The sequence below is a fragment of the Cavia porcellus genome, unplaced genomic scaffold, assembly GCF_034190915.1.
Source record: "Cavia porcellus strain 051 isolate PalLab524CR breed Dunkin Hartley unplaced genomic scaffold, mCavPor4.1 scaffold_16, whole genome shotgun sequence".
In the NCBI taxonomy this organism is placed as follows: domain Eukaryota; kingdom Metazoa; phylum Chordata; class Mammalia; order Rodentia; family Caviidae; genus Cavia; species Cavia porcellus.
The window spans coordinates 42,844,427-42,871,591 of record NW_026947499.1 but is presented as its reverse complement, the minus strand read 5'-3'; the positions used below and the strand labels follow the sequence as shown (position 1 = coordinate 42,871,591).

Here is a 27,165-nt window from a genome sequence, read left to right as displayed (position 1 = left end):
TGAATGCTAGGATTATAGGAGGGTACCCCCAAGCCCAGCCTGCTTTTGCTGGGTCTTCTTGAACAAAATGGAGGGGTTAGCACAGATGAAGGCTATTATAGATGCCAGGTGGTGACTTGGGTGGGCACGTATGAGCTAAAGTGCATTGAAGAGCACACATCCCATGTAAAGGGGCTTTGCAGCTCTAGCCAATCCTGGGCATGCTCCACGTGGACCTCATTTGATTAGATTTTCCATGAGAATCCAGAAATCCAGACATATATAGGAAACTCATGAATTTAAAATGTTGGCAACAAATTCAGAATTTTATAAATACTGTATGGGCCAAATAATACATCTGTTAGCCAGACCCTGAGTTTGTCATATCTGGAGGATATCACCAATTAGCACCCTCAGATGAGTGTCTGGACTCCATCCTATACCCTGAATCAGCCCTGTGCTATTGGCAGGAACTATGGACATCATAGGCTACTGGGAAAAAGTGCTGGGTCTTGCCAGCATTATTTTTATGCAGCCATCTCATTTACTGAGACTTTTCATTAAAAGGAAACTTTGCAAAAACAAAAAATGTCTTTATCTAGATGCACAACTTTTAGAAAGCCTGGGGCCCATTCCCTACTCTGACTCACTTCAACACAGCAGAGCTGAGGTTCTGAATAGCTTTTGGGTAAAAACTGCTTGACTATGTGGCTTTGAACTTGAGCCCCGAGATCTCCTAGAGAGGCCTTAGTTAAGTGAAAGGCAACTCTGAGAATCTTTCCAGCCTTGACAGTTTCCACTTTGACAGGAAACCTTGACAATTTCCACTTTGGTAGGAAGAGTTGGGCTTCCGTGAATTTTTTCCAGCCTCCCGAGGATGAGCCATAATAAATGGGGACACTCAGCAAAGCAGTAAGAGGGTCAAGTGTAAATTTTAAGCTGAAGTGAGTTAAATCTGTGAGAGTGGGCCTGGGTTTTATACTACTCTCTGTGGTAGACTCTGAGTCATGCCCCATGATCCCGCCTTTGGGTATTCAGACATTGCGTCTTCCCTTTCCCTTAGCATGGGCTGGTGTAGCAACTGGGTGGTAAAGAAAAAGCAGAGTAAAAGCGATGAGATAGCACTTTCATCATTGTGCCACACAGCATTGTAACTCTTGTAATTCACAAACGAGCCCCCAAAGTCAAGTTCAAAAAATGAGACAAAAACATATTTTATTGATTTATTTATTTTGTCTTTTTCTTTTTTATCCGTACTGCGTATAGAACTCACGACCGCCTGCTTGCAAGGCAGGTGCTTATGCCGCTGAGCTAAATCCCCAGCCCTAAAAACATATTTTAAAAAAGCAGCGCTGATTTATTTTATCTTGGGCCCAGAGACACAGTGCAGTTGGAGATTGCAAAAGCTGTGTGTGTCATTCCTCTACACTTCCCGCCCTTCAGCACACATCAAAGCTCACAAAGTAAAGGTCATGGGCGTGGATCAGAAAATGAGAAAATCCTTGATCCGCTAAGGAATGAGGAAGACCTTTGTTTCCCTTAGGAGAGGACAGAGAAGTCTCACCGGAAGTTACAATTCTTTACAAGAGTATTGATTAACATATCAATTAGGTCACCCAGAGGAAAAGAAACACGCATATAGAACAGTAGGCCACATTACAGGTATTTTGGTATAATACAAATATCACAAAGCTTGTACTAGTGTACAACAGTAACTTACATTTGCTAACAGATCCTCCCCTAGCTGGCTTTATCGGAGCAGATTTCTATGCTGCTGGGTGTCAAAGAAACTTAAGCCTCTCTCTGGCCTACAGCCAGTAAGAAACTGGTGCCCTCAAGTAGCTCCAAGGAGCCTAGTCCTACAAACAACTAAGTAAGTGAGCTTGAAGGAAGACTCTGCCCAATGTGTTTTCTACTGAGACATCAGGTGTGGCCAAGCTTTGATTGCAGCTTGTTGGAGACTGAGTGGAGGACAAGGTAAGTTAGGACAGGCTAAGGCTGACACACCTAGTATATGTAATAATAGTTGTATATTGATTTAAGCTGCTACATTTGTGTTGATTTGTTATATAGCAGTATAGAGCTAAATTAGCATTTCTGAATTTGTTAAAAATGTTAAATCCATTGTGGACATTCTTATTCATAGTTGAGTTAGGAATTTTAGTTAACATTAGTTAAACAGATTCAGGCTTTACTGTGTAATAACACCAGATCCACTGTAGGCATCATCCAGAGATTTCTGTCAAATGTTTCTAAAGGTTAGAGTCTTGTTCTGGTACCGTCTAGATCAGAAATAAGATCTGAATTTAATAAACTCACATTATTCTTTTGCTCATAATCACACAAAATTACACAAACACAAAGCCCCACTTAAAATCTAAAGTATTGGAATTCATTTATTAGTAAGGAATTTCTCAATTAGATTCTAATTGGTTTTAACACAAACCAATTGTGATTTGTGATTTAGTTTGACCACCAATTCAAAAGGTGATAATTAGTCATCAGTAGTGCTGAGACATATTTAGGCCCGAATACTTGAGTTGAACATAGGCAGAGATAAGCCTGGACTTTGAGGAAACAATTCAATGCAACTATTGTTGACAATTCAGTTTCATAAAGTAAAATGCTATCCTTTTGAGGAATGACAAAATATACATTTATAAGATTCCTCCCTCTGGAACTAAGCATTAAAAAGTCCCAAGTGACTTTGATTCAAAGTAAGGCTTTTATGTATCCTGAAAAAGTATAAACAAAGTGAGAAGACAAAATGTATCTGTCAGTCTTGACCAGGGTTGTCTGACAAACTGGTGAGCAAGAAAGGAAGGGGGTGGTCTATATCACTGAGGAAGGGTTCACCAGCGACAACAGGTGGAAGCTGTTGAGGCCTCAGTGTGTCTAAGTCAGCCTGTATAAAAGGCATTTTAAGATTTAGGACTGGGACCTGCACAAAATAGGCCCTGTTTGTAAATGGCATAGGTTGACCATCATTACCCTGTCATAAGAGACTGAGGACTTAATATAGCAGCCTGAAAACTCAGGAAGAACTCTGTATATATGGCCTCTATGTCCACAAAAATAGAGAATTGTCTTACCTGATACTTTAGTGCGACTTGGACTCTGAGATGGACACCTTAAAGGGGGATGTTGTTGCCCTCAACCCCCTCAGTCTTCGGCAGCAATTTTTTTTCAGCAATGAATCTGGCAGTGTCGACATTTCCTGTGAGGGCTAGAAGTTAGGATGGCTTATCCACGCTTTGGTGGCTAGGACAGTCCAGCAGCCCTGAAGTAAGGTCTCAAAGAACACCAGGATGGGGCATTTTGTTGCCCAATGTCTTCTGCTGCATTTGAGTGTGGTCCATGGGGGGCCAGGCAGCTCCACCTTGTGTAGGTTTACCTGCCTCAAAACTCCAAGTGTCACAAGTGTTAAAAATATGAAAAACCATATTAAGATCTCTCTAAGGTTTGAAGGTCAAGTTTTGCCTTTTTGTTTGGGATTTGGACTATAGTAGAATTAAGTAAGTATGCAGGAGTTTAATATTGGCATTTTAGATTAGAGAACAGGCTTTATCTGGATGGCACATCGCTTTTTTATAGGATGACATGTAGAATTAACAAAAAAAGCTTTAGTCTGCCCAAAAAGGCTTTAATGGAAACATTTTGCAGTAAAGGTTTAGCAATCTTATGAATAAATCTATCAAAACTGATCTAATACTGTCAAATTTTGAACACATTTACTTTTTAAAGTTGTTATTTGGAGTAGTATGAACTAAGACAAATAAAATAAAACTTTGAAGAAAACCCTTGTCTTGAAATAGAGCTAGTGATTCCCAGCAAAAAGGAATTTATAACCTTAGTTGTTAAACAGGAAATTGGTGAAGGCTTTGATTGATAAACAAGGCTGGTAAAATTATCAGGTGGCCAGTAACTTTGATTAAATGGTTTGAGAATTGTAATAAAAAAACATCTTTTGAGCGGAGTCGAATTATAAAAAAAGCATGCCTGAGTGGAGCGGCTGAGCTGCTGTTTTGTGGCACGCCGGCAGAGCACACCCGGCATGGGGGTGGGGCAAGCGCCGGGACGTAGCGTGCAGGGGCAGGCTGGTACTGCCCCCGGAAACGCATAAGGTGGCAGTGACAATGGCGTATGGGGGAGGGAGGGGCTGGGATGGCGCATGGGGGAGGGCCTGGGAGGTGGCCCAACACAGGGCGTGAAGCTGGAACTGCTCTCGGGGCACGAGGATTAAAAATCCAATTTAGGAACACAGCTGGGTTTTGATTAGCCTCCTGGACCTGTTTTAAAAGTGTTATAGTTAGTATGCTTGTCCTGCTCTGGCACAGCTATAGGCCCAGGGTCATTATCAGCGGTGTTTACCTATGTCTGTGATCAGCTTCTTTTTGAGCTGCTTGCCACAGCTGATTTTGTTCTTGTGAGCTGCGAGTGGTATTTAGAATCACATAAACATCCTTAAAATGTAAATCATAACAATTAGTAATAAATTTAAATTGCCTGATATAATTCTGTGGGTCAACAGAGAAGCTACCTAATTTATGGGTAATCTGAGATAGATCAGAAAGGGAAAAAGGCACATGGATGTTAACAAGTTCCTTGGGGCCAGCTTGCTCCCGAAGCGGTAGCAGAGCCTGAGAAGAAGATTCTGGAGCAGAGGGCCTTTGGGCAGCCAGCCTTCCGGTAGACACGTGTGAGCAATCATTTGTAGAACAGCTACAGAGCTGCTGCCTGTCACCCTGGGAAACACAGGCAGATGGCGTCTCACTGTGTGCCTTGCAGCGAGAGGACTGCTGTCGGCAGCACAGTGAAGCATCATGTGCACTGCAACAGGGCGGCTGTTGCAGTTCACAAGAGGAGCCACAAGGGGACGCCCATTGACAGTGAGGGTCCTGGGAACATGGTGGCGCCTTGTCACGTGACCCAAAACATGGAGGTGCCCTGTCGCCATGTGACCCTCCTGAACATGGCAGTGCCATGCCATGTGGCAGAGGGTTGCAACATGGCGACTGTTCCTGGCGCAAGCTGGAACAATCACATGGCCTGCTGGAAGGACATAGCAACTGAGACCTAGTATGGTGGGCAGGCGGTGAGAATGCTGTAGGGGATAGAGAATTCTCAGGAGAACAAGAAATCAGAGACCTTGAGGAAGCACTAACAGAGTGATTAGAGTTGCTGGGAGAGTTATGGGTCCCGGAAGGCAGAGAGCGAGATGATCGCACAGCAGGAGGTATCTGCGACGCATTGGGACCAGGACTGCTGAGAGAATCAGGCATAGGGGAAGGGGAGAGCGGTCCAGCAGGAGGTAACAACAGGGAATGAGTTTGGGGGTAGGCAGGCGGCAGCCAGGAAAACACTGGAGAGCAGGACAGAAAAGTTTGTGATGCAGTAGAGTTAGCTAAAAGTATCTGAGCGGGAGCACAAGACTTAATGAGAGATGGGCGTGTTCTCAGAACAAGAAAGGCCTGAACATAAGGGAGTTCTAATAACTTGTTGCCGGTCTGACAGAACTCATACAAGTTTCTGAGAATGCAGGGGTCAAATGTTCCTTCTTTGAGCCAATGCTTGCCGATAAGCGGGTAGGTTGGCCAGACCTCCTGGCAGTAAAAAGTTAATTGTTTAGTTTTTATGGTACTTTTAATTTTTAGAGTACATAAATTGGAAATTAGGCATTGTAGAGGTGTCTTTTGGGAGTTAGAAAATACGTTTCCCATGACTGATTCAGGCAAGAAAAAAGCCAGTGGTCCAGAACAAGACGTCACTTGTTTGTGGCACCACGTGGCGGCTATGGTTCCAAAAACTCATATATTCCAGTCGTCACTGAGAGATTTACGAGTGGGGCCCATGTGGGGTCAGTGACAGTTTTGCCCGTGAAAGCGCAAGGCTTTAAGGGAAGTGAGGCGATTCTTTCAGTGTGGGTGATCCAAAAATCTCTGCTTTGGGCTATCCAAACCCAAAGAACGTGAGAGATTTTATAGAGTGTGGACACAGGTTTGCCCAGAAAGAACCCTGCCCTGGGCTGTCCTAAGGACGTGAAAATGCACAGACCCACGTGAACGGGGAGAACAGTTGACTGGGGCTGCCCAGTGCCAAAAGTTCCCCAGGGAGTACTCACCTGAAATCAGTCTGGCCGATGCTGAGTGCAGGCGGCTGGCGACAAGGACGTCTTGGGAGAGGAAAAAGTTCGGAATAAATCCAGGATGTTATCTGGTTATCGGCTAGGGGACTCAACTGGGTGTGTCCCAGGAGTCAATCGCCTGCTGATCGAGTCATGGCACCAAATGCTAGGATTATTTCCAAAAGATGAAAAATATTTCCAAAAAATGAGAAGTATAAAATAAAAAGCGGCCTTTATTCTGAGAACATGGAGAGAGATGACCGGCACACCCCACCGCTGGCAACTGGCGATCTCGCCGGCAGACATGTGGCGTGGGGGTATGTAAATAGCCTCGGTTTGGGGTGGAATCTAAGGCGGGCATTAGGGATGCACAGGTAGCCCATTGGTCCTAGATTTGGTGCCATATGTAAATTTCCAGGGGCGGGAAGATGGCGTCACAGGTAACTTCCTAGGGGCAGGAGAGATAGGGGCTTCCTGCTTCCGGTTGTGGCTTTCCTGGCTATAGTGTCCTGTCTGGGCCAAAACCCTTTCACTTAAGTCAACAAATTATCTTATTAGATACATAAAGTAGATTGAGTATTGATATGCCTACTGCCATTCATTTTAGATTGAGCCTATTTAATCTGTGCTTTGTTGTCATTAAATTGACAGCCTAAGTTTTTATTAAGTAGGTAACTACTGAAAGATTTATTTTAATAGCTCCAAGGACTATTGACTTTCTGAGGGTATGCCTATTTGTCATTGGAAACTACTTGTTCAAATGTTTGCTGTGGGGAACTGTTTCTAAGCTCTGTTGTAGAAGGTTGATTTATGGTGCAACCTTGGGTGCCCATCACCTCCTAGATCCAGCTCTGATTAATTCACACAGTTTAAATGGTTCCTCAAAGGGCCTCAGAAATAGGAATATAGCTAAAAGTATTCAGCAATACATATTATTTTATTAAAATGAATAAATGTTGCTAACAATTAACTTTCAAACATGAAGCAGAATCTCAGATTTTTTTTGTGTGATACACATTCAGCTCTTCAGGAAGTCATTCTGTTCCTTGACCCTTTGTTGCTGCTGACTGATTCTCTGGCATTTATCACTGTATAACAAATTACCCTGAGGCCTGGCCACTTGAAGCAGCAAGCTTGCATCATCTCATCTCAGTTCTGTCAGGAATCCATACAGCTTTTCAGAGTTCTTTGGCCCCAGATTCTCCTAAAACTACAGCCAAGGAGTCAGATAGGGCTCTGCTCTCTTGAGATCAAATGTAGGGGAGGGAATTTTCCAGGTCCATTGGCAGAGCTGTTAGCAGAGTGCAGTTCCTTTTTTGTGGGCTGGTGGTAGAAACTCTAAGAGGATCAAGCTGCCTTTGAGAATGCAGATCCCTAAGTCAACAAATTATTTTATTAGATACATAAAGTAGATTGAGCATTGATATGCTTACTGTCATTTTAGATCGAATCTATTTATTTTGTGCTTTGTCATCATCAAATTGACAGTCTACGTGGCTTCCCTGTTTCTTGCTGTGCTGGCCACCCCATGGGGCTGTTTATGTGATAGTTTTGACTTCTAGAGTAAGGGATAGGAATACAGATTCAGGTAGTGGTCTTTCTCAGGCCTGTTCTCTGAATGGATGGCCCATCACAGTATTCTATTTATTGGAAGCAGGTCCCTAGGTCTAGCCCGCACTTAGGGTTGCACAAGAATATGAATATCACCAGGCAGGATCTTTGGGGACCATCTTAGTCTTTCAGCCACTCTCAGTAAAGGCTGGGAGAATGTGAGCTAAGCCCTCCAGTAGTGCCAGGGTGCCATCCTCTGCACACCAGCATTTCCAGCTCTCCTTGTTGGCAGTAATCTCTGGTGGGTGACTTGACTGAGCAATTGTGCTGTAGTTCAGGGACTGACTGGTTCACATATGTGTACCACTTGTTCTACATAGTGTGTAAGGGTGTTCTGTTAACTTTTTGTTGTTTTGTTTTGTTTTGTTTTATTTTAACTTCGGAAAAGGAAATAAAAGAATGATGAGCCAAAGCCAATGGTCCATTCTAAAATGACAGTAACCTTGTGGGATGGATAGCTAGGTGGCTATGGAATTTAATTTAAAAAGGCGCCTCCCTGTATTCAGATCTCATCTTACTCCTAATAGTGTCAGGAAAGCCTTCCCTGACCATTTAATTTAAACTATGCCCTGCTTCCCTCCAGAGCCCAGAGGACTCTGACTCAGTTCCCTGGATGTTTACTTGTTTATTGTCTCTTCTCAAAAGGTCTTATTGCTGGGAGAGCACAGACCTCCTCTGTTTGGGTTACCCATATATTATCAGTGCTTGATATGAGGCCTGGCAAGTACATGAACATGGGGAGCTTTTTGGAAATTATAATATGGTTGTGACCTCCAAAGAAATAGCACGTATAATAATGCATGATGCATTATTAAAAAGTAAAAAAAAACTGGACTCATTATAAGGTAGTTTTGTCCTTGGCACTAAGACTTGGTGAGCCTGCCATTGATAAGGTACATCATATCTGTAGACCTCAGTTTCCTCAGAAGATAAAAGAGGGGACTTAAGATCACCATTCTTGGACTGTGCTCCACCTCCAGACCTTATCCGACAATGCAAGCCACAGGCCCTGCTGCATAAAGACATCTCTCACTTCGTGTTCTCAGTGTTGGCCTGCCACAGAGTTTGTTTGAAGAAAAGATTCTGTGCCAAAACAGTATTTGAAACTTGCAGGGCTTCCATGCCCACTCATGGCCATGCCAACTCTTTAGAAGCAGATACCCATGGCAGTTCTGGCTTCAGAAGCTTCAGCCCAGCAGAACCAACTAGAAGAGCAATCCAGGATCACCTGGATCAGTTGAGCCTAGACAGAACCCCCTAAGAATATAAAATATCCTGTCCCAAAGTTTGGCTAGTCACTACTAAGTTAGATAAGAACAATAAATTCTGGTGTTCTGTTGCATAGTAGGGTAACTACAGATAACAATAATGGACCAAATGTATCAGGAAACTGGGAAAATGGATTTTTAATGTTTTCATCATAAAGAAAAATATTTATGACTATAGATTCGGCTACCCTGATTTGAACATTATATTGTGTATATATATATTAAAATATCACATGGTATCCTGTAAAATTGTTCTGTTTTTATGTCAGTGAAAATTTTTCTTAAAAGATAAGTAGCTTCTAAAAACCAAAAGCAAAAGCATGGAGACTGTGTTTCATAATAGGTATTATATACTTAAAATTTGCTACGAGTAGATGTTTTCTCACCACCCACACACAAAAGGTAAAACTGTGAGGTGATGGATATGCGCAGTGTTTTGGTGGTGGTAATCATTTAACAATGCATACACCTGCCAGCACATTGTGTTGTGCGTTTAAATATATACATTTGGGGGGGGGGTTGGTCAATTTTACCTCAGTGAAACTAGGGAAGAAAAAACTCCTTTCTTTCCATACACCTAGCCTCATAGCATGCTGATGCCTACCTACCTCCTGCTGCTTTTCAAATGGTAGCATTTATCCTTCTCCTTCTCCTCCTCCTCTTCCTCCTCTTCCCTTCCTCTTTCTCCTCCTCCACATTGACTTACTCATTTAGATATTCATTTCTGGCACTATGTTTCCCACCAGATAGCCGGAGCTTTGAGCACCAAGTTTTGTGATTTAAATTCTGTCACATTCCCCAAAACAATGTAAATGGTGCCATTAAGACTGTGAGGATTTGTAAGTACTTCAACTAGTAATTTAAATATAATGTTTCTGGCAGTGTTCAATTTGGGGTATTTTTAATTCTAATTAGAACACTATTGCTGAACATTAATATCCTCTATATGGTACTGTTGTGGCTCTGTGCTTTGGCTTGGCCGTCTGGCTTTTAAATAAACAGCTTGGTTGCATGGCTGAAGCAGCCCACATGGTTTCTTGTGGCCTTTGGGAATCACCAGTCCCAGGCATAATTAGTACAAATCAAAATCCTCTACACTATGACAGCAAAATGGTATGTTTGAACAGCAGCTTATTAAAATGACCTACTTAATGTAAGGAAAATATTGATCTACTTGCCTGGTAACCTAGATACCTTGCCTGACTCATCTCTCTCTCTCTCTCTCTCTCTCTCTCTCTCTCTCTCTCTCTCTCTCTCTCTTTCAGAAGAGGAACAGGAATGGAAAGGCCCGTTCTACTTCATCCAAGGTGCAGACCCACAGTTTGGGCTGATGAAGGCCTGGTCCACTGGGGACTGTGACCATGGTGGTGATGAATGGGACCAGGAGATCCGTCTCACTGAACAGGCTGTTCAGGCCATTAACAAGCTGAACCCCAAACCTAAATTCTTTGTTCTGTGCGGCGACCTCATCCATGCCATGCCAGGTAAGATTGGGGTTGTCAGTCATGACCTTTTCTCTTTATACAGTTATGACCATGTGTAGGCAAGAAAAGAAAATGCTCTTGATCCAAACACATCTCTGGTAACAGCTCATTCCTTCTCCTCAAAACTATTATAGTATCACTGAACCTCAGAAAATGCACACCCATTTTAGATTTAGAATTTAACAAGATTAATCACAGTAATTAGGCAGACTTACAGTTCTGATTATCTGACCTTAATATGAAAACAGACCTGATTCCCCCATGTCACCTTTCTGATTTCCAGGAACAAATCTGAATTGTTTCTAGATACCTTACTCATAAATATGGTCTTTTCCCTTCTTCTTTCTTACATTTTTATTTCTCCCATGTTTGTTGGTCCTTTGCCCAGTTGAACATTAAAGAAATTTAACTTAACTTGGCTTCAGTTTTGTTTTTTTTAAGTGTACACATTGCCTCACTGGACTGTAAAGACCAGGGGAAGATCTGGGCTTTAGGTACAACTGACTGCAAAGGCGCAGAGGTTGTTGTTACGACTTGGTCTCTCTATCATTTAGCTCTGTTTTCCTCTGGTTTGAATGCATATTCTCTCTAATGGCTCTTAGGAGCTATAGGTTTGTATCCTTTTTAAAATAAAAACAATCTAGCTGGGCATGCCTGTAATCCTAGCACTCAGAAGGCTGAAGCAGGAGGATTGCTATGAATTTGAGGCCAACCTGAACTACATAGTGATACCCTGACTCAAAGAAAAGAAAAGAAAAGAAAAGAGGAAAAAAAAAAAAACCATCTCAAGGAAAAGAAGTCTAATGAGAGTCAAAGGCTCATATGGCTCCTGAAGCCAGGCCAGGCTATGAGGTCAGTGCTACTGTAACCACATGGTCTTCTGAAGAATAGGAAGGTTTCTCTAAAGAAAAGTAAGATGTAAAAAATGAAAAAATGACAAATAACAGATGTCTCCTGGGACTGTGTTCACTCTTTCTTTTCCTCTCTTCTCTGGTATTCTTTTCTCCCAGACATGGATAGAGCCTCATGAACAAGTATAAGTCAGTATTTCTGCCCATCATGGAGGCAGAGCCGGGTCCTCTGGCCTCTGCCCCTTACCCACATCTCTGTTTCTTTTTAATGGAACAGAGTTGACCTGAAGATCGTGCCGTAAACTTCAGCAGTGGCTGTGAATTTTTTTTTTAGAGGAAAAAAAGCAAAACAGAAAAAGGGTAGAAATAATATAGAATTTCAAAAAAAAAAAAAAACAGAAATCACTAGCTGATAAATTACATATTGTTATCTTAGAAGTAGTTGCTCAAGTCACAAAATCAAAACATAAAAAGTGAACAGTCAATGACAGTCCAAACCATTCTGTTTGATGAACTAACAAAAACTTAGTAATATGGTTATCTATCTTACATACTTAACTATACATACAGTGGCTGTGAACTTTTATTTTGGAATAACTTCACTTGTAACCTAGGACCTGCCATGATTTCCATTTCCTCTGGAAGCTAAGGCACTCTGCAAGAAGCCTGGGCACATCGATTTATACCCATAAGGCTCACTTGTTAGCAACCTTTCTGTCCAGAACAAAACCCAGAGTTAGGCTGAGAGAATGGAAAGGGGGCAGCCAGCATTTTTTCTCCAGAATTCAAGGAATGTAGTCAGCAGGGGGAACTTTCATTCTCCATTTACTCATATTTTACACTAGGCCATACACGTGGACATGGAGAGCCCAGTGATGCCACATCCGTAGGGCAGCACCTGTTCTAGAAGAAAAAAGGAACATAAGTCAGTAAACAAAGCCAAGTTAGCCATGTGCTACTGACATATGTGTGAATACTTACAAACCCCTTATCTTCTGAGGATCTCAGTTCTTTGAGCCAAGAGCCAATTGAAGCAGCAAGAATTTAAAACTTCAACCACTTGGGACTACAGGGTACAAGGACAATAGCTCCATACCTCTGCAGTATATTACCATCCCAGCAGCTCTGTACAGCAAAACATTTGCAAAGATAGTCCTGAGTTTACCTTACAGAGAAGTAAAGTCTTAGCTGTTGGTAAATCTTAACTGCTTGTAAACTTGCTCACTCTCAGTGACTTGTGGCTGAAAGTGTGGCCAAAATCATACACAGGAAATGTCTACAATTCCTTGGCTTCTAAAGGAATTGGAAATCACAGAAGACTGAGCTTCCTTAGAGAAACCAAGGCAATGTTAGTTGATCAGATTAATGCTACTTCCAAATGGTCTGATTTGCAGTTAGCTAGTTTCTTTGGGATATGGCCCTAAATTCACGTTGGCATGTACTGCCACTCTGGACCACACAGTGAGCAAAACTTCTGCTTCTATTAGACTCTTGAACTTAAGATTTTAAATTTAACTATTACTGTATTCTGTCTAGTAGTTTCTTTTCTTTAAAACACTATTATGGAGCTCACTGGAATTATGTAACATGTTCTTGTAGCTGTTTACCAACTTGTTCTGAGTTATGTTAATGTATTCACTTATATTTCAAAATCAGATTTAAAATAAAAACGTTTCATGCAATTATACTTCCTCTGAAATAGAATATACTGAACATAAGTAAATTAAAAGGTACAGTTTTTATGATCAATCCTATCAGTTGGTCAAAGACATTGTCAATGTGAACTGGCAAATTTTCGAATACACATTTCATATTCAGTGAGACTGGAATAGAATTCATAATCTCTTCTGAAGATTTAGACTGTTTGTGGGGTTTTAACTGAGCTAGTGAGAAAACTGTAACTGTTTTGAATATTGTGGTCTGAGAGTAAACAATGTTTTTTAAAACTAGTTATCATTTTTTAATATGCAATAAATGGCTTCCCTCACTACAAAAGTAATTATTTGCTTTGACTGCTTAGCACATTGTTAATTATCAACTGCATATTTTAACAGGCAAATAAAATCAGAAAGCATACTTTTAATTGTACTGTAAATATCTTGGACCCAATAGCTTTAAGTTCAGAATGAAGCAAAAGAACTTTCAGAGTAATGTTTTGTTAGTTTTTGTTTTTTTTTTTTTTTTTTGTCTTTTTGGGAGAGTTTCACTATGCATTTTAGGCTGGCCTTGAACTCACTTTAAAGCCCAGGCTGGTCTCAAACTCACAACAGTCCTCCTGCCTCAGTCTCCCGAGTGCTGGGATTATAGCCACACATCACCATGCTGACCAGAGTAATGTAAATAAAAGTAATATTCATCATAATATTTGTTCATCCACAAATATTCATTGTGTGTAAAGTGCCAAGTACAGAGCTAGGTGTTGTGATGTAATAGTGGAAATTAGAGACCAGGTCCTTCTGTGGAGCTTGAGTCTGTCAAGGGAAGCACAGAAATAAGGATGAAAAGAATGACCAGTACCAAGACCCATAAGGACAGCCCTAAGAAATTCAATCTTCTTTATTCTGGACAAAGTCCATTTGTTTTGAAACACATGTTTTTTTTTATCCTTCCTACATCTTTATGGTTATCTAGGTATTTTCTTATTTTATAATGCTTCCCTGTGGGATTAGCTATATTAGAAGCAGCAAATGAAGATTTGTACAAATATGGGGACCATTGATTTTCAATCCTTCACTTTTAAGCCTAGGGTTACTTTTGTTGATCCTACTGACACTGAAGCATCAACCCATGGATACTGTCCCCAGGAGCCTTGTTAGATTCCAGCAGTTATGTGTGCAGCTGACAAATCAAGATGTGATGGTACGATTAGGGAGCAAGAGAGTGCTGGGTGCCAAACTCATATCTGTCCATCCCTGTTTATTAAAATTTGCTGTAAGCTAAACATGATGGTAAAGACTGAATTCATCTCTTTCAAGTTTCCTTGAAGAGTTCTCTGTATTGCCTCCACTTGAGAAACTAAGACATCATTATTTTCAAGTGATGATGTAGTCTTATACACTCCTCAGTTCTTTAAAGGAGGCAAGCTTACATTGGCATTATTCATTAGATTGTACATTTCTTTCCTGTAACTGCTATAACAGCTTAAAACAACATAAATTTTTTCTCTTAAAGTTTTGGAAACCAGAAGTCCCAACATGAATCTGCAGGGCTGTATTCTTTCTAGAGGTTCCAGCATCTTGGCCTCTGGTCTCTTCGTCCACTGTGAAAGGGAGCATCATGGCATCCTCTCTCCTGTCTGATGTCTGTTCTGTCTTCTCACACTCTGTTGTTGTGACTGTCCTACTTCCCTGCTGTACAGATCAATAGTACTACCCAGGGTCATCTAGCTCAAGGTAGTAACTTAATTCCCCTTTTGCTGTGGAAGATAACATATTCACAAATTCTGGGAATTACATTTGGGCTTCTTAGTGAGGGAGAATATTATTCAGTCCACCACAGGTAATATCACAGCATAGATGGAATTTAGGGTAATTTGGGATTTATTATCTCCAGAATCTGTGCTTTTAGCTCACCTGCTCATGACAGTCTTGCAAAGGAGAATTCATTGTTATTTTTAATTGATGAGAAAACTGGTTCAGCAGTGAGGTACCTTTTCCCAGGCCACTACTCCTAGACAGAGTGGACTCAAGTTCATGTGTTTCCAGTCCTTGTGCATTTCCTGCCACCACCTTGTTACTCAAAAGGTAGCCCCAGAGCAAGTTCTACAGCTTGGTAGAAACACAGAATCTCTGCCATCCCAGAACTGGTGGGTCAGAATCAGCATCTTTATGTGTTTCCCTAGGTGACTCTTAATGTTTGAAAAGCACTTGCTAGACTAAAATGTAAAGGCACCCTATGTTTTTGATTGTTTTGCTTTTTACTTTTTACTTTTCAGCAAACATATAATTTCATATGTTTGCCAATGGTTTCTGAAAATTTTAAGTGTTAAAGTTGATGAAAACTTTAAAGTGAAGCAAGAGAACTCATTTAGACTTATAAGCAGCTTTCAAAGAAAGTACTTTTTAAATGTATAGGCTTTGCTTTGCTTCTTAAAACAGATTGAATTGTTGAAGCAGGCTGCCCTCTCTTAGAAAACATCCACAGCAGGGCAATAATAAAACAGGAAAGCAGGCATATGTATGTGCTTTAAAAGGATCCATACATAGTATGTTCAAGACAACTAGAACTGAGCCTTTGATTTGGGTTATAGGCGTGTACACAGTCCCTCATCTACCATTCCAAAATTCAGAAAGCTCTGAAAATTAAGATTATTTTCTTAAACTTGAAACTAATTTCAGTGTCAATAAAACTGCCCTGAATTAACATGAGATTGTTTATAGTCTTTATTTATCTTACTCACAATATTCATATTTTGCTATCAGATATCCCTGGTTTTATTGCAAGGATAATAAATGCTGGAGCCCCCATTCAAGGTATTTTTTAGCATATCCTCTGTACCTTATATTACCATTCTAAAGTTTGAAGAACTCAAATTTCAAATGCAATTTGGCCCAGGGAGTTTTGAGTAAGAATTTATGTATGTGCAGAATTGATATTTTGGGATTTATAGATGAAGAAATCTTTTATCACTAGAAGCAGAAACCTTTTCCTCATTTTGATTTAATGGTCTTCCCCACATGTCTGTTGCATAGTACCTATATTTTAGTTTCAAAGTTAAAATGGTCCCACACTTTTTTTAGTTGAATTTTTGGGACCATTTTTGTTGAGACCAAAGTGACTAAAAACGAAAATGGAATTGAAATTCAGAAATAATTCTGACAAATCGGAGAAGGTATGTGCACAAAGATGATATTTGCTACTGAAAAGTGAAGAATAATCCACTTAGGTAGAAAAGTCTTAACTTCAAGGTGGAGAAGGGCTGGACTTCTGCAGATATGCCTGTGGCAGGCTGAAGGGGAGATGAAGCCAGACAGTGGGACAGTAGTGAAGCATGGGGGATGCACGGGAATGTCAAGTAGAACTCCGGATCAATGGAATTATGCTTTTTCTTAAGGTAAAAGGCGCAAATGAGATCAAAAAAGTAAAATTTCATCTGGGTTGGTATCCTTCTCCTTAAATTAGGTCCAAAAGCTAAGCCGAAGTTTCAGTAAGATTAGCCATGGCCAGATGAACATGCAGACTGCCTTCTGGCTCAGACGTGTCTGTGATGAACATACAGAGCTGAGAGACAAAGCTGTTAAGGAAAGATGGATTGCTTGGTTGTGCTGGGTTATGGGCAAAGAACAGAGCCATTTGTCCTTCTGTAGTTCACATAATCTGAAGAGGCTGATGCATAGTTTCCCCAGTCCAGGCAGGCACAAATTCATGCGCGTAACTCTGGTATAAGACGAACCGACAATCCCTGATAAGCAAAGCCTCAGCAGCATAGTTTTGAAAACAACCTAAGATGAAGCCCAGGAAAGAGACCTTACCACATCCCTCCAATTTCTGTAACTTAACTTTCTCCAGGCTTAGTTCTAAGGTCCTGGAGGAGAATGTGTGTGTGTGTGCGTGTGCGTGTGTGCATGATATCGCAGTTAGGCTTGTGGAAGGTATTCAGTGAAAGTAGATCAGATAAATCAGTGTGTGTCTTCTAGAAAACATGAATAAATAAATTTAACAAATCTGTGCTTATTTTCTACCAGGTACTGTTCTAAATTCTTGTGCTATAAAAGGAAACAGACAAAATCTGTACTCACCTTAGAAATAAATATGGATACATGAGCACATGAAATTTTTTTTATTCTGATCTCTTGTAGGATTCAAATTAAACAGGTGTGGATCTATTTAATTAGGTTTTTAAATTATGCAAGCAAAATATGTGTAGCTTTTTTTGGGTAATGTTTTCAAATCTACATGTAGAATAAATCATGAACCTCCTCCCCATTTCCATCCAATTTCCATTGCTAAAAGTGTATATATACATAAACAACCTTTTCTTTTTGTCTTTTTGAGATAGGGTCTCACTATGTGGTTCAGGCTGGCCTTAGGGTCATTTTGTAGCCCAAGCTGGTCTTGAACTCACAACAATCCTCCTACCTCAGCCTCCTGAGTGCTGGAATTACTTGAGTGTGCCACCATGCCCGGCAAACAACCTTCTCTTAAGTTTTATTCTGTGATTTACTTTTTAAAAACTGTTTCACCTACCTGGAATTTCCTTTAGTTAGTTCATAATAGGTAAGTATGCCAGAATTGTACTCACTGTACTGCATTCTATCTGTGGGAATTTCGAAGTTGATTAATCCTCTTTACTAATCATAACTAGGAGTAGTGGCCTCCCTGAGGTAACATGAGGTTACAGCTAACCTAGTTAACCCTGTTGTGAGCATTGTCAGACATGCTCTTGTGGAGGTGAGTGGCCAAGTGGATTTCTTGAGGTTGGAAGTTGAAGAGCATCAGCTGGGCTTGGGATCTACTCTGCCATTTGTGCCAAGTAGATGCTTGTCACTTTGCTTCTGGATTTCCTAGAGGACCTCTCAGGGACAGGGGCTGGCTCTTTCCTTCCATGTTGTTTTGTGCAACTCATAACCTCTTCAGCCCCTGTTTAAGTAGTAAGTTCCTTACTGCTACATCTCAGAATGTGCTTATCGAATAGAAGCTCTTTGTCTGTATTAAAGTAGGTCTTTTGTTTTTAAGGAGCTCAGTAAATTTATATTCGTTTCCTCAGCTGTGTAATTAGCTTTGAATATTTAAGTACCTACTCCAGGGCTCCAAGAAATGCCAAGATTTAAAGATAGTTTACCATGAAGTTTACCATACAGGTCTCTTTATAAGATAGAAACAAAAAGGTAGTTTTTTGCATGAAAAAAATGTGGCACCTTAGTCAAAATACCACCAGGCTCTGGAATGGTCCGCACTTTTCCAGCAGGTCATGTGTGGCTGAGTGCTGAGCAGTAACCTGGGAGCAATCAGCCAAGCCCCTTGGCTCCCTCGCTCTTTTGCATCCATTATGAGTGCTGTGAAAGCATCCAAGCAATCAGTGACAATACCGCCCTTCTGCTGAGGCTGATTAAAGTGGTTTGAACTAATTTACCCAATATTACTAATTAGGGAACTTGAAAAGTTGTTTCTGATTAGGTGTGTGATCATTTTTCCTCCCTGCCAGCATCTGTCACATGGTGAAAAGGCAGAGGAGCCTCACTGGCTGCTATAACAGGGTCAGGTCTTCCGAGTCTTAACCCATGTTGTGCTTTGGAGTCCTTTGGCAGACTTGTGAAAGCCTCTGGTTCACATCACAATCATATTTTTAAATACATGAAATGTGTAGGGCTTTCAAGGAAACAAATTCTGAAATACGGTTATCAAAAATTTTTAAAGTATTTACTAATATATATATTGTGTGTATATATATATATATATACACACTATATATATATTTCTTTGTTGATCTGGTATATAATACACTGTTTACAGCAGGGCTTATGACTCTCCTACTTGCAAAGTGGCAGTGAATTTAATGTATTATGGAGGATATGCAGCAGTTGTAATATGATGGGGGAAAAATAGCCATGTGATTTCTGTGGATAAGAAAGTCACAAGGCTTTAATATGTACCTAAGTTTCTGCTAACTTCATAATAAATGAAGATGCTAGATATCAGAGATTAGTACATGTCTAGTTTTTTCCTAATCTGTGTTTCATGGGTCAGATTAAGAGCCTTTCCCTTTCCTCTTGTGCTTTGACCAGTTGGGGCTTTCTCTTCATAGTCAACATGTGGATGTTCTGATTTATCAAGATGTAAAGTCAGTAGCAGAAAATCTACTTTTAATTAAAGGTCAGAAATCTCTTTAATTGTACTTAGGAAAAAGTGGATATTTGATTATTTGATGAAAAGAAATGATTGGAGCTAAATCATAGAGACTGGTTAACAGTTGTCTTTTGATTAATGGAGTGGGGTAGTTCCACAGTGTTTCTCTTTAGTTTTCAGCATTTAGATTTAAAAAAATTTGGGCGGGGAGAGCTTTGCCTTCTTTGTCCCATGAAACATTTGAGAAAGCTTAAAAAGAACAAAAGCATACAATAAAAAATATAAGAAATATAAATCAGAATCAAAGAAAAGGTAAGTACATATAAGAAGTCAAAACCAGAGAAAGAAACCAAGATCTTATGAGGCCTGGTTGTTAATTCAATTAAGTTGAAATTTTAGCCAGTCTTCAGCAGTTTTGCTTTGTTGGCAAAACAGAATTGTAGTCATATCTAAGAGAAACATAGCTTTTCCTAGAAAATCTCAAATTTCAAAGCAAAATTTTAGAAAGATTATTTTCTGGGCACCAAGTAATAGAGTCCAGAAGGGAGATTCCTAGGGACAGGTTTCTCAAACTGAGTATGGTGTTGATACGTAGGGTTTGCCCACCCAATGAGCCTGGTAAAACTGGGCAAATTCAAGGCATTTGCATAAAGGTAGGGAGTAATAAAAAGCCACAGTTCTCCCGAGATCTTTTAAAGGCTCTGTGATAGGTAATTATATGTGTAAACTTCACAGGGTGAGGCAATGTCCAGTAAAAAGTTATTTCTGGGTATATCTGTAAGTGTGTTCCTGGAACAGATAGGGTACAAAGCAGTGGAGTGCATTAAGAAAACCTGACCTCACTTATGTGAGAATGAGCATCAGTCCATTGAAGGTTCAGATAAAAAAGGACACAAGGAGAAAGTAGCCTCCTTTTTGAGCTGAGATATTCACGTGGTCCTGTCCTCAGACATCAGCAGACTCAGAACTAAATCACACCACTGTGTTCCCAGGATGAGAATCCCTGAAGGACCAAGGAACAAAACCACAGCTTTTGATTTGAATGCATCTGTGTTCTGCTCCACCTCTTTTGCTCATGACAGAGGTGACCCTGTAGGCTGTTAGGCAATAGCTGGTGGCAGGCTGTTCAGAGACACTGAGCCAGCTCTCTGAGTGGAACAACATGCGTGCCTTCCCCAGTACCCTTCCTGGGGCTTTCTGGAGTCAGTGAACGAGGGCTGCAAAAGCTTGCCGAGGTCCCAGGCACACCAGCATGGTATGGGCAAAGCTAATGTCATTGCTTAGCTGACTGGAATATTTATGTCTTCCCTTTATTGTTGTTTTTTCTCTAAACACTCATTTCCTGAAATTAGAACATTTCACCTCCTTGATGGACCTATTTTCTGCAACTAAATGAGGTACTAAAAGGGGTCATGATCCAAAAGGGGTTTAATTATCAGGTAATTGGTCTAGTGATGAGAATGCATAGTGAAAAATATAATGGGAAGTTGGAAAATGGAACATTTACATCCTGAAAGTGCTGAAGACATATATTTTTGCAGCCTCTAGGATTTAGAAACTTGCCTACGTGTTTCAAATTATGAATTGTTTCCCCGTTTCTGATAGTTTATTGGAAAACGATTGCAGTTTCTGTTCAGCATATAATATTTGGTTTGTATAAAAAAATTACTACTCCTTTCTTTGTTTATATATTACTAAGGTAAAATATTGCTACCATATTCCCTAAATATCTTTGTAAAGAAAAATTTATTGATCTGGAAGGTAACAGCTTTAGAAATTTTACATGAGCAATTTATCTTCTTTATCCTTTTTTTCCTAAAAGTACATTAAGGCAAATTTTATATCAGTACAGACTCAACAGTGAGTTGCTATAAATGCCTGGGAGCAGCCAGTATAATAAACTATATCTTTCAGTTGCAAAATTAAATGAATCTTGTCTAATAACATGTATAATTTGAAAACTGATAGAACTTGATTAAGCTTGATCTGTTAGCAATGTGGTACCAGATCACTATACGGCTAATATTTATGCCTGCAAAGTTTTAGATCAATGAAGTTATATACCTCCATTAATTAATGGAAGATGATGAAAGCATTAGAAATGGACAAGTATTACGACTCTATAAATTCTCTGGTTCCAAATGAAAGTAAATGTGCTTAATCAAAGGAGTGAATCATTTTCTTCTAAGTTCCACTCATCATACCTCATACCACCGTATCCCCAGTCCTAATGGGAACATTGTTCATATAACAGAACAGTTTCCTGGAAGGTTGCCTCCCCACCCCGCATCCCCAGTTCCAGTCACTGTCAGTTGGAGTTGGGATTTCAGTTGATTTACTCATTTGTTTTTTAATCATTAACAGCAAATATTTTATCAGGGCTCTCACATTGTTTATCAAGAAACAAGTAGTGTCTGCCCTCAGGAAGTGCACAGGTTAGTCAGGAACGGAAAGCATAGAGATGCACAGGTAAACAAAATGGTAGCCCTGTGAGTGGCTCAGTGCAGCGTCATGAGGCCCCACGTGGTATGTAAGCTCCAGACAGCTTCTGTAATGCTGAAGTAGGGGTGGATAGCTCCCCCACAGTCAAATTGTGGTAGCTGGCCTGGTGGCCCACAACTGTAACCCCAGCTATCCAGGAGAGACTGAGGCAGGAGGATGGCGAGTGCAAGATGAGCCTGAGCAGCTTAGTGAGGCTTTGTGTTAAAATAAAGTTTCCAGAAGGGTGGAGGATACAGCTTAGTGGCAGAGCATTTGCTTAACGTGCATGAGGCCCTAGGTTCAATCTGTAGTATGCCTCAAAATAAAGTAAAATAAAAAATAGTACTAAAAAGATATTCAGGGGAAAAAACCTAAATATTTCTGCCACCACTGACCTGTTTCTCTGGGGGAAGAAAAGTATAGTTCAGGGTTTTTCCTGAAAAATGGTAGAAAATTGTCAAACTTACATAGGCTTGTATATATACACAGCTTTTTATTTTTAAAAAATGCAGACAGGAGCAAAAAAGATAGCATTTGCTTACCTTGTTTATGTTGGCATTTTCCCACAGCAGGATGTGCAGATGTATTTCAGTCTTTTCAGTGGCCAACATACCAGCAAGTACGAAGTCCCTGTCTGGTGGACACTTAGATCATGTCCAGGATCTTGCCATGACTACTGCTAGGGAGCCCTTCCTTGAGCCCATACCTTTACACATGTGCAGCAGTTAAGAACACGGGCTGGGAAGTCATGTGGCTTGCATTCAAATCCTGGCTCACTTGTTTACCAGCAAGATAACCTTGCACAAGTTATCCATTTTCTCTATAGCTGGCTTTCCTTATCTGTATAACATGGATAATAATGATATCGATTTGGTAAGTTCCACATGAGAATTAAATGAGGTGATCTATAAAAATGTCCTTAGAACACTGACTGCCATTTAGTGCCCTCAAATAACTACAGTTACTTCTACTGGTTTGTTGTTGTTGTTGTTGTTTGTTTTGTTTTGTTTTTGGAACCAGGGATCAAACTCATGACCTTAATGCTTGCCAGGCAGGTGCTTGTACCACTGAGCTAAATCCCTAGCCCCTCTACTGTTTTATTTTTATTCATTCATTTTTGTTTTGTTTTTGTTTGGTATCAGGGATCAAACTCATGATCTTGCGCTTGCCGGGCAGGCATTTGTGCCGCTAAGCTAACTCCTCAGTCCTTTATTTTTAATAATGGCTCTATCCAGTTGTAATTACCATCCAGTTCATCCATTTAAATCCATTGTTTTTTAGCATAGTCATATAACTGTGCCACTGTCACCATAGTCAATTTAGAACACTTTTATCAGTCCAAAAGGAAACCTGATACTCATTCCCATTCCCCTGTATTACTTCTGTAGTGGAGACTTTCCTTCATTTTCCTTCTATGGATTTGTCTAGTCTTAAATATTTTATGTAAATGGAATAAAGCGTGGGTCTTTGTTTCTGGCTTATTTCACTTGGCCCTGTGTTTTCTTGATTCATCTCTATAATAACTATTTTTGAGTAATATTTTGTTTATGATATACCACATTTTATTTATCCATTACAACTATCTTTTTTTATTGTATGTGAGATAAACTCTTAGAAGTAAACTGTTGAGTCAGAAGATAATACTGAGGAAAATGGGGATTAGTCTTTTGTCCCGATACATGGTACAATTAGTACAATTTAATTTTTTATTCCCAATACTAGGTAATACCCCTAGTGGCCCAAAAAATACAATTTTCCATCTCTGCCTTACATGCCCTTTCCAAAGAAGGAAAAATAAAACAATATTTTTAATAATGAACTTAAAGTACTAAAAAGCTAGGCAGTAGGAGGATCCAGGAGTGATCCACACCCTTGCCTTGGGCAGACCCCAGATCTTTATCTCAAATAGCAAAGGATCTATTAGCTATGACTCTTCCTCTTTTCATTTTCCAGTTTCAGTTACCAGTGTTTGGTCTGAATATGATACCCAAGGTTTTGGGCACTAACAAGTAAGTTTGCCAAGATGGATCACATTGCCAGTATCCATGGCTTTCGCTTCTTAACTAGTCACTTCCAAGAGTACAGTTCTCCCTGACTGATTCCTTATCAGTAGTGCACTTAAGTAGTCCCTGAAAGTTGGGAAGATCTTGTTATATGTGTATATGTAGTAGTACTCAGCATAGTGTAATACCACGTAGTGCCTTTGTGCAGATGGGCAAGTCATCTGTTCAGCCTGCACAGCACTTCCCAGCAGGCCGTCATGATGCTGTGGCTGCAGCTCAACTCTGTACCTCAGAGCTTGGATGGACCATTACACCTCTTTGGTTTATACCCATCTTAGGGTAAATCTTTCTATCTGCTGCCCTCCACTGGGCCAAGGCTGTATAAAAACCACCCATAAAGAGGGAACTGAAGTGGGAACGAGCATTCCCTGCTCAAAGATGATGACAGCCAGCCCTAGATGCCCTTTTAGATCTAGAAGTATGTGTGCAGGGTGACCTTTATCTACATCTACATCAGGGCAAAGCCACATTTTGTAAATAGAAACTGGATGCTTGTTTAAGTCTAGGCCTTCCTGCCAGCCGTGAGCCACATCAGCATTATTGGGTTTTGGTTAATAGGAGAATACTGGCATGGGAATTGCTGCTCTTTGTTTAATATAATAGGGCAGCAGTACTCAAAGATGTCACATTTTAAAATTTCTCTTAACAGTAAATTAAACACAGTCCGCAGAGTCCTTGATCTAGGGATTTTTAAACACTTGGCACTCAGTGCAGGTGTATGAAGTTAGCAGCACTTCTGAGTAGCTAGTCTTGTCATTCTTAGTGAGCATGCTTGCTTGTGGCACACCCTGAGGCCACCAGGACCTCAGTAACACAGAAGATGTCACACTGTTCCCAGACTTCACTGAGGATGAGTGTGATCATCCTACCTAAAACTTCACCAAGACCACCTTGAGTTCTTTGTTTGTTTTGGGATGTAAAATTATTTTTAATTTTAAGGTAAATTCAGCAGTCATTTATTTGGAAAAGACAGACTGAATACTTGTGGAAGACACTTGTTCTTAGCCTACCAATACCTTTGTACTGCCTTTACATCCTCCCAGTTGTATCTGGGAGGCATAAACCACTTGCTGTGACAGGAGCCGGATTGCCTGATGCTCTTTCTAGCTTCCTTGCAGCTAGGACTCAGCCCTGTGACCTGATCTTCACCACCTCGATACACCTGAACCATATTTGACTATTCTGCTGCGATAGGAGGGAATTATTCATTCTGAAGTTTGGGGGGAGATGGAAGCTGCCTCCTGTCTCCAGAAGCAGTCATGGCCAAGCGTTAGCATGGAGCATCTCCTACCAGTGGGATCAGTGGGACAAGCCAAAGCTCTGTGCACAGATGTGCGTTTCTCCCTGGGAACAGTTTGCATGTGGTTGGAGGATGGATTGCCTCTTCCCTCTTAGTCTCCAAACCAGATTCTCTAACTTCCTTTAAGAGTCACAGCGGATACCGTTCAATATTGCTCTAGGTGGCCAAATTCTTACTTTTGCAAAAAAGCTGACCGACAGAAACTTCCACAGACACATCTTTTAGTTACTTCCCAAATTATGGCTGCAAGGCCAGTTTTTGATCCTGTGCTTCCTGCTAGGTACATCTGCCTGGCCACACAACTCACACTCAGTGCCACAGTATGAATGCCACCCTTACTCTTCTCCTAGGGTTTTCTTTGGTTTGGTGGCCAATGTGCCATGGTTCCCTTGATCATAAGGAAGTGCCTTTTTTGGATTTCTACCTGAGTCATCTTTCCTGCACACCCTATTCCTGCACAGTCCTTCGCAGGATCCTTGTTTTTCAGACAAATCCCAATAGGAAGCCCTTCTGCGTTTCTTTCCCTTTGTATTTCCAAAGAGGCAGGATGAGGCAGGGATTGAGAGCTCTGGCCCCACCATCGTCCTCATCATCAGGGTTGGAGTCACAGCTGCATCCCAGAATGGCTGCACAACCTTAGCCCTCTTTCCTTGTAAGTGAGACTAATAATGGCATCTCCTATAGAGTTTGGCTGTGGCAGTGACACAGATCATGAACTAACAGGGCTGACACTGTAAGCATTGTATACATGGTAGCCTTAACACTCCTTCCATCATCTTGTTCTGTATGTCGTATTCCTTGTGTCAGCTCCAAAGCTGTCATCTCAAAAACTTACCCAGAACTACCAGTTTTTAACAGTTTTTTCTTTTCTTTTCTTTTGTACTGGGGATCAAACTCATGACTTTGTGTTTGTCAGGCAGGCACTTGTGCTGCTGAGCTAAATCCCTGGCTTAACAGTATTTCTCTAGTAAACTATATAATCTGTCTATTTTGTTAATGAGGTGCTAACTTGGGCCATCATCAGTTGCTCTTTGCTCCAGGAGTGTGGTCTAGTGGCTGAGTCCAGGTTTTAAACTCAGAAGATGTGACTAAGCCTGTGATTTCAGGCTCATTAGTTAATAAAACATAGAAAATAATACCTGTATCAATGGGTGAGTGGGAGGATTAGTGAAATAGTGAGTGGGGAAAATGGTAACACATTATCTAGCATGTAATAAGTGCTCAGAAATTGTAATGGTGGGATTGGTGTTTCTTGTATCCTTTTCAGACTGTCATTTAAGCACTGATTGCCACAGGCTGGTTCCTGGACCTCACTGAGCCTCTGCTTCCTTATCTGCAAACAAGAGGGAGGCCAGCTATAGCTGTGGGTTGTTTGGAGGAGGATTAAACAAGATCACACATTGCAGAGTATATGATGGACAAAGGTGGTGACCGTAATGGGATGATGTCATTGTTTTCCTTTATCCTCATTTGATACCATGCTGGACTACTTGGTACCAAGTCCCTTTTACTGCAGGAAGCAGAAGCATGAGTGATAAATAAGAGCTTTGTTGTCTCTTTCTTTGATAATACAGCTCCCATCCTAGATCTTCCAGAATCTTTCGTGAAGTGACAGACAAGATGCTGTATGCAAAGATGTGGATATCTGACTGCATGAGTTGCTAAATAATTTCTTTGTCTGCTTTTCTTTGGTACATATTTTGCTCTGTTTTAGAGCATCTTAGCTACTGATAAAATTTATTTGAAAACATGGTCATTTTAGCCAAATGCACTGATACACCACTGTCTCCTATAAATAATTACACAGTGTTTTAATCTGATATCATCCAGTAGCATGCTAGGAAGACTCACTAGTCCTTTGTTTCTACAGGTTGATACTAGGACTCATTTGGCAGACCATCAGGAGGGAATGAAGCCTGTCATGGGTGTACAGTTATGACACCTCTGCTGGTGAGGCCCTCAGTGGGCCTCTTGGGCAGAATTTGTGCAGGTGGAAGGCCCTTGTGTGACTTAGCTATCTTCCCCAGCACAGACATGAGATGTATATAGACGATCTATGTAGAATATCAATGCCCAGAATCTGAGGCTGTTTATAAAGTATCAGCTGTTCAGCAAGAGAGCAGTGCGAACTGCAGGTATGTGGGATTTATTTTCTATCGCAGTAAGGTCTTCTCCACAGGTCAGTAAGCAAACCCTGCAAGGAGACTGCATTATATTTA

At 40.7% G+C, this 27,165-nt stretch overlaps 1 protein-coding gene across 2 annotated transcripts in view; it reads left to right on the top strand.

The window, feature by feature from the left end:
• The window catches only part of Cpped1 (calcineurin like phosphoesterase domain containing 1), a 136,216-nt gene that overhangs the window by 20,048 nt on the left and 89,003 nt on the right, over positions 1-27,165 (top strand). For both annotated transcript variants that reach the window (XM_003478168.5, XM_063226564.1), the window contains exon 2: positions 10,248-10,466. In XM_003478168.5, the coding sequence (XP_003478216.2) occupies positions 10,248-10,466 (219 nt within the window). The remainder of the gene's footprint in view (positions 1-10,247; positions 10,467-27,165) is intronic.